This window comes from Suncus etruscus, chromosome 11, assembly GCF_024139225.1.
Source record: "Suncus etruscus isolate mSunEtr1 chromosome 11, mSunEtr1.pri.cur, whole genome shotgun sequence".
NCBI classification, from domain to species: domain Eukaryota; kingdom Metazoa; phylum Chordata; class Mammalia; order Eulipotyphla; family Soricidae; genus Suncus; species Suncus etruscus.
Genome location: NC_064858.1, coordinates 48028639 through 48036973, shown reverse-complemented (window position 1 = coordinate 48036973; position 8335 = coordinate 48028639). Strand labels below are relative to the sequence as shown.

Genomic DNA, 8335 nt, shown 5'->3' with positions numbered 1-8335 from the left:
GATGCAGTATCGTTTAAAACTAGACCTGGGCCGGAGAGATAGCACAGCAGTAGGGCATCTACCTTGCACGCAGCCGATCCAGGATAGATGGTGGTTCAAATCCTGGCATCCCATATGGTCCTCTGTGCCTGCAGGAGCAATTTCTGAGCACAGAGCCAGGAGTAATCCCTGAGCGCTGCCAAGTGTGACCCAAAAGTCAAATAAATAAATAAATAAATAAATAAAACTAGACTTGGTTTAGTTGCAAATGCGTATAGCAAATTGTAAGAGAAAACAGTTTTAAAAAATGTCTATTTGGGGGCCATACTTGGTAATGCTCCACGGCTACTCTTAGCATTGCTTTTGGCCATGCTCAGGGGACCAGGCAGTGTTAGGGAAAGAACCAGGGCTTCTATACACAGCTTATGCACTTTGCTCTTTAAGCTTTCTCCCCAGCATCTATAGACATGCTAAGAAAAAGAGAATCCTATCGATGATCAACCAAAATCATATAATGACAGAAAAAGAATTGAAGACAAGGGCCAGAGTAATAGCACAGTAGGGAGGGCATTTGCCTTGCATGTTGCCGACCTCAATTTGAACCCCATCAATCTATATTATCCTCTGAGCCTGCCAGGAGTGATTCCTGAGTGCAGAACCAGGAGTATTCCCCGAGTACCATCAGGTATGGTGCAAATTAAAGACAAAATTAGAAACAAAGATCAAGGTAGAATACTAATCAATGTAGTCAGCAGTAATCCAATTGTATCAGTAACTTCAACTGTTGTGGTCCAAACCCCTGTCATTTAACCCATGGTCCATGGACCAGTGCCATGGACATTTCCTGGCAGTCCACTTTAATCAGACATCGGCTTAAACAAGTAGGTGTGAAAAAGGTAAAGAATGCTGATTTAAGTGTACCAATTAAAAAGATATTGTGAGGAGCAAATCTTTTCCCCCCAAAACACAGGGCCAGGGAGGAACAATTCCCACCTATAATACTAGGAAAAGAGGAAAGGACTTGTCTCCTTTTCTGTGAAAATGGTTTGTAAAAAGTTGTTGTTGTTTGCATAGAGCAGATTCTCCAGAAAATGTTTCAGATTTCCACAAAGATTTAATTAAAAAATATCGTGAGAATATTAATAAAAAACACTTTTAAACACAGCAACATATGGTTCAATGCTGATTCTGTGAACAACAGGCTATATCTAGTAGGGCTTCCCAATAGGCACTACCACAATAGCCTAAGTAACACAACAGTTAAGTCTATTATTACACTCGGCCACACTCACAGGCTACATCGATGAAACTATCTAAGGATGCACTTCTCAGAACACACCCCTATAGTTACATTATGCATGATTGCCAATGAATAGACACAAAGAAGAGAACAGAGAGCCTAAGAGACCATGTAAATATAATCAAATGAACGTTGACAAAGGAGTAAAGACAATATGACAGAGTCAAGAGAACCTTTTCAAGGAAAGGTACTGAAACATGAGCAGATTCTCCAACCCCACCCTCCAAAATCTCCATGCAAAGGAGATGAGGGCAGGGAGAACCTGGGTTCAGACAAACCTGGGTTCCACAAAAAAACTCAATCAAAATGGATTCAAGACCTAATTGCAAAGTGAAAAACTAAAACATCTTAGAAGATAACATAAAAGAAAGTCCAGATGACCTCAGGTTTAGTAATGACCTTCCAGAAACAAGTACAATCGGTCAATCCATAAGAAATATCGGTGATAAAATGTTTTCCATTAAAATGAATACTTCCTGCTCCGTGAAAAGGCAAGACATGGGTATGGAGAAATTGTTTGCGAGGGAAATCCTGATATACAAGATATCCAAAGACCTTTTAAAACAACAATAAGAAAACAGAACCTGATTAAAATGTGCTGGGCAGGGCCAGAGAGATAGCGAGATAGCACAGCTGTAGGATGTTTGACTTGCATGCAACCAACCTGTGTTCCATTCTCGGCTTCCCATATGGTCCCCAGAGCCTGCCAGGAGCGATTTCTGAGCACAGAGCCCCCTGAGCGCTGCCGGATGTAGTCCATAAACATAAACATAATAATAAATGTACTGGGTAAATACAGGGGCAGAATATGTCAGGGCAAGGAGTGTGCTTTTCGTGTGGCCAATATGGGTTTGGTGCTCGGAACCCCGTTTCTGGAGCCCCACGAGGGGTGAATTCCTGAGTTCAGAGCTAGGAAAAGCCCTAAGCACAGTCTTGTGTGCCCCCCCACCCCCACCAAACAACAAAACGTTGCAACGAACCACAAAATCAGTACCTCTGGGTGAGCGCTGTAAAGTCAATCCCTATGTGAGAGTGCCCTCTGGTGGTTACAACGAGGATACTTTTTTTTTTTTATCAGCGTTAATTCACCTCTCAGGAAACAGGAATTGAATAGCGAGCGCTTTTTTTGTTTGTTTTGTTTTGTTTTGTTTTGAGGCCACACCCGGTGACGCTCGGGGGTTACTCCGGGCTATGCGCTTAGAAATCGCTCCTGGCGTGGGGGACCAAATGGGACACCGGGGGATCAAACCGTGGCCCATCCTAGGCTAGCGTCAGATACCTTACGCTCAGTGCCACCACTCCGGCCCCTGCTACATGTTTTTTACTCTTACTTTGAACTTAAAAAAAAAAACAACTAATATACTAAAAACTTCAAGGATTTCCTTTTGGTAACAGAGGTAAGCATTATTTTTTTCTTCATTATTCCTAACATTTTACTAGACATCTAAACCTGCAACCAGAGTGTTTCTACTGGAAGATCTGAATTAAGACTTTGAATGTAAAACCACTTTCACATCAATTTTTAAAATATCACTGGGTCAGGAGCTGGTGCAATAGTACAGTAGGGCAGCATGGTAAGGTGTTTGCCTTGCACAACACTAGGGGATTGATCTAGGTTCAATCCCCGAGCTCTGTCAGGAATGATCTCTGAGCAAAGAAGCAGGAGTAAGCCCGGAGCACTGCCAGGTATTGTCCCCCTCCCCAAATAAAAACCAACAAACAAAAACAAAAATTACAGGGTCAGGAAAGATAGCTCAGGAATTATGGTACATGGCTGCATGCAGTCAGCCTAAATTGATCCCCAGCGCCATGTAGCCACTCAAGCATGACCTTGGAAGGCTCCAAGCCCTGTAGGAATAACCCAGGTGGTTCCTACATCCTAGAAGCATTGCAACCCAACAGAGCCTGAAACTGCTAGCACAGTTCTCAGAGACTTGCTAAGAGAGGGCCTCAGGCCTCAGAGCACCTCTGTGGAGGTCAACAAATTCAAAACAAGGGGCTGGAGAGAGAGCATGGAGGTAGGGCATTTGCCTTGCGTGCAGAAGGACGGTGGTTCGCATCCTGGTGGTTCGCATCCCGGCATCCCATATGGTCCCCTGAGCCTGCCAGGAGTGATTTCTGAGCATAGAGTCAGGAGTAACCTCTGAGTACTGCCAGGTGTGACCCAAAAACCAAAAAAAAAAAAAAGAAAAGAAAAGAAAAGAAATTCAAAACAAATAAAGTAACTATATATACTATATTGTTTGCTTTTATATCAATCACAAGTAACTTCCATCTTCTAAGTAGAAACATTAGGCTAAACAGCAGAATCTATTGGTACAATTAATAGCAGAAGACTCTAGTAACATTCTCCTAGCACTAGTAGAGGGAAAATGTTTCAGATCAGAGTTGCATGTGTTCTAAAGTTAGCACATTTCAGGCAGGCAGGGGGATCTTAGAATAAATTACTGTATATGCTACAAAATATTCTCATTGGGTGAAATGAAACATACTTTGATCCTGTGCGGCATAGCCTGATGGTCTGGCTCTTGTTCCACCACTTGGTGGGGTTGAGAAGAATCAGGCCACTTAGTCACATTTGTAAAATGGGATGATGTGCCTTCTCAAAGAATCAGTGTCAATGGGGGCCGGGCGGTGGCGCTAAAGGTAAGGTGCGCCTGCCTTGCCTGCGCTAGCCTTGGACGGACCGCAGTTCGATCCCCCGGTGTCCCATATGGTCCCCCAAGCCAGGAGCAACTTCTGAGCGCATAGCCAGGAGTAACCCCTGAGCCTTACCGGGTGTGGCCCAAAAACCAAAAAAAAAAAAAAAAGAATCAGTGTCAAATTTTGAGATCACATATGTGAGTGAACCCCTGGTTAAAATAGATTAAACTGGTGATAATACAGTGAGTAGGGTATTTGCCTTGTATGTGGATAACCCCTGGCATCCCATATGCTTCCCCCCACCCCTGCACCACAGGATTGATCCTTGTGCACAGAACCAGGAGTAAACCCTGAGCACTGCCAGGTGGGTCCCAAAACAAAAATAAAACAAAACCAGATTAAATATAACAACTGTTTTTATGAAACATATTCAAGGTTAATAAATTACTACTAAAAATATTTGGATAACATAAAAGCAATCATTCTAGACTCGCAAAAACAAACTTTTAATACCAGCCTCCAATGGAAAAGAAGATGGTAAAGCTTTCTCTAAATAAGCATGTTCAAATTCAGAATTAGTTGTTTTTTTTTTTTCCTTTTTTTGTTTTTGGGCCGCACATGGCGATGTTCAGGGGTTACTCTTGGCTCTGTGCTCAGAAATCACTCCTGGCAGACTCAGGAGACCATATGGGATACCGGGGATGGAACCTGGGTCCATACCAGGTCAGCCCCATGCAAGGCAAATACCCTCCCGCTGTGCTATCACTCTGGCTCCCTAAGAATTACTTTCTATAAAGAAACACACATTCTTATATGAAAACACTTTATTATATTTTTAATGTATAACATAGAAGTGATATATCAGATTGTGTTTTCTCAAATGGCCAATTAAACAGTAACATTTCCCTGATTCCCAAGAAACTCAATCTCATCTGTCCTTTGGAGGATCCAGCTTCCTGCGACGTCTATGATACCTTGAAAAAAAGAAAACATCTAAGATTAGTATATTTTTAATTTAGAAAACATTTTATACTATTGCCATTTGTTATATATGGTGGAAAAGCATGGCAAAACAATCATTCATAATAACAATTCATTTTGTGGACTAATTTTGCTTTAAAAGTTTGAAAAGTGAAAATTGGGTTGAAGAAATAGTAGAAGACATAAGCACTTGCCTTGCACACAAACAACCCAGTTCAATCCCTGTTCCAGATGTAATCCCTGAGCACAGAGCCAGCCCTGAGCAACACCAAGTGTAGCCCAAAACCAAAAATAAAATGACTTATTTTTATAATATAACTGCTTTATGTAGAACATGTAACAATATGTTGGTTTTTTAATCCTGAGATTAAAAAAATGAAAACATTAAAAGAAACGAGATATATCAACTATAGATATATTTAAATTTTTTTAATTTTGGGGCAGGGGGTTTGGGCCACACCCGGTGACGCTCAGGGATTACTCCTGGCTATGCGCTCAGAAATCTCTCCTGGCTTGGGGGACCATATGGGAAGCCGGGGATCAAACCACGGTCCATCCTAGGCTAGCAGTTGCAAGGCAGATGCCTTACATTAGCACCACCGCTCTGGCCCCCTAAAATTTTAATTATTTTAAATAATTTTTATTGAGACCAATGTGAATTACAAATCTTTCACAATTGTATTTCAGGTACATAGTAACAGTGAATTAGGGCCATTTCCACCACCAGTTTGACCTCTCTCCACCATAGTTCCCAGCTTGTTGTAGTTTGAGTCTCTTGATTCTATTGTTGTTGACTTTAGTTTAGGTTTTTAGGTCTGACCATTTTAAAAAATTTAATTTTTATGGTCGAATTAATAAGAACAACAACAAAACTCACACACAATCATCAAGAACTCTAATATTGCAAAAATGATATGCTCCAGAAAGAATTATAATGGAAAGAAGGTGCCATTTACTTTTTTTTGGAGGGGGTATTTGGACCACATCTGCAGTACTCAGAACTTACTTCTGGTTCACTTCTGGACAGGTTAAGTGTTCAATATGCGAAGCAAATACCTAGACCTCTGTGCTAACTCTCTGATTCCTACTTCTGACTCTTTAAAGTCCATGAAGAATAATAAAGAAAAAGAAGAGCTTGAATACAGCTGCAAGGAATAAGAGCAATGACCAGTCCTATCTCCCAATGTCTCAGTGCAAAGAGAGCCAGAATCCTTTTTTAAGATTTCTGACTGTGTTTGTCTCTGTGTGGGGGGTGGGAGATGAGGGTGGGGAAGTGTCTGAAATAAATGGATTTACATAAGGGAATCTTTTTGTTTGTTTGTTTTTGTTTTGGGGTCCATAGGGAATCTATTAGAGATAAGAAGGAAGCCTCAAATGTAAAGCCTCTTGGAATGTTTTCTCACAATACTATCATCAAACAGTAAATAACAATTATACATGATGTGTTTTAAAAACAGCCTTTGCATAATTGAATATAAAAGTAATCTCTCAGGCAATGACAGAAGGGTGTCAACTGAAAATTGAATTTAGCCCCAAATCCAACATCTGTGGTTTCTTCATTACCATCTCCCAAGAAGAAATTAAAGCCTTTGGGTTGAAGATATAGTACAAAAAAGGAGATATTTGCCTATTATCTGGCCAACCCCAACACCACAAATGCTCCCCCAAGCATCACCAGGGGTCACTCCTGAGTCAGGGACAGCTCCTGAGCACCATTTGGTATGGCCCAAAGCCCTACATCCCTCCCCTACTCCCCTACACACACACACACATCAAAGCCCTACATCCCCACCACCCCACCACCCCACCACACACACACACACACACACACACACACACACACACACACACACACACACACACACACACACACACCCCTCTCTCTCTCAAATAGTTGTAACTCCCAGACTTGGTATAAAGCCCAAATCTGGTACACACACACACACACACACACACACACACCCCTCTCTCTCTCAAATAGTTGTAACTCCCAGACTTGGTATAAAGCCCAAATCTGGTACTCTGAACTGCATTCCTAAATTAAACAGGAATATTAGGATCAGAAAAAGGCAAAATTCAAATCATAAACTGATATTTTTTTTTGTGAATCTATTTAAATCTTTCTTTGTATTTGTAGTACTGAGGATGGAACCCAAGGCCTATGCTTTACCACTGACCCACACCCACATCCCCTAGCACAGGGGTGGCAAACAAGTTCGACACAAAGAGCCAAAATTTTAAACTGTGAGAGTCAGAGAGCCACACCACGCAGTGACCTGCCAAAACAGACAAACACTCACACAAAAGCATATAATTTTAACAGTAGTATATTAAACACATATTGTATTTTGCCATTTTGAGTGAGGGTAAAAATCCTGTTCGCTACCCCTGCCCTAGCAGTAACATCTTTAACTATGTTTCCAGATAGACAGTCTGCGTTTACTACATAGTTTCCCTGAAAATAAGACCTACTTACAGGTTTCCTTCTGGGTGAATTGTGAATTATAAAGCATCCCTCAAAAATAAGGCCCCCCTAGGCTCTGTCTCTGAGTGAAATTTAATTTACCGTAAACTGGTTGCTAGGGCTGCCCCAACTGGCATCTGTAGGATGCAGTTTTTGACAACTACCGTACTACCGAACCATATACAGGTAATAAATTTCCTTAATTTTCATTTAACAATAAATATGTACAATACTCTTCTTCATGAAAAAAACAAGACATCCCCTGAAAATAAGACCTAAGGCATCTTTGGGAGCAAAAGTTAATATAAGACACTGTCTTATTTTCAGGGAAACAGGACAGCTGATACCTACTTCCAATTTGAGCTCTGTACATTCTATTACTTAAGCTCCCATCCACCCACTGGGGGTGCGGCTGCTCAATTAAGAGGCAGGGAGGGTCACAGCCGAGCAGGTGCGGCTCAATCATAAAAGCCTCAGCTGACCCGATTAAAGAATCTGATAATGGGTACCAAAAAAAAAAAAGAATCTGATAATACAGTACAGGGTATCTGAATTCACCAAGGACCTACTGGAGAAATGAATAAGTGGGGCCAGGAGATAGCAGAGTTAGGGCACATAACTGTGATCAAATCCTGGTACTGCAGAGTCATGTGTAGCCCTTGGCGACTCCTGAGCACCATCAGGATGGCCCTGCTAAAACAGCTGTACCTTGGACCCTACACTGGACCCCCAGGAAAACTGAGAGTTGCTGGAAGGGGACCCCCATGCCCTGATGCACACCTGGGAGCCTCCTACCACCCCCAGAAGAAACCAAGTGAATCTATATAACTTCCTAAGTGAATTCTGGGATGAAAATCTCTCTGGCCCGGGCCGGAGAGATAGCATGGAGGTAAGGCGTTTGCCTTTCATGCAGAAGGTCATCAGTTCGAATCCCGGTGTCCCATATGGTCCCCCGTGCCTGCCAGGAG

At 41.9% G+C, this 8335-nt stretch overlaps 1 protein-coding gene across 3 annotated transcripts in view; it reads right to left on the bottom strand.

Annotated features, from left to right (window-relative positions):
• Positions 1–4728: 4728 nt before the first annotated feature.
• MRPL42 (mitochondrial ribosomal protein L42) overlaps positions 4729–8335 on the bottom strand; it is a 40978-nt gene continuing 37371 nt past the window's right edge. For all 3 annotated transcript variants that reach the window (XM_049782854.1, XM_049782855.1, XM_049782853.1), the window contains exon 6: positions 4729–4896. In XM_049782854.1, the coding sequence (XP_049638811.1) occupies positions 4851–4896 (46 nt within the window). In that variant the 3' untranslated portion in view covers positions 4729–4850. The remainder of the gene's footprint in view (positions 4897–8335) is intronic.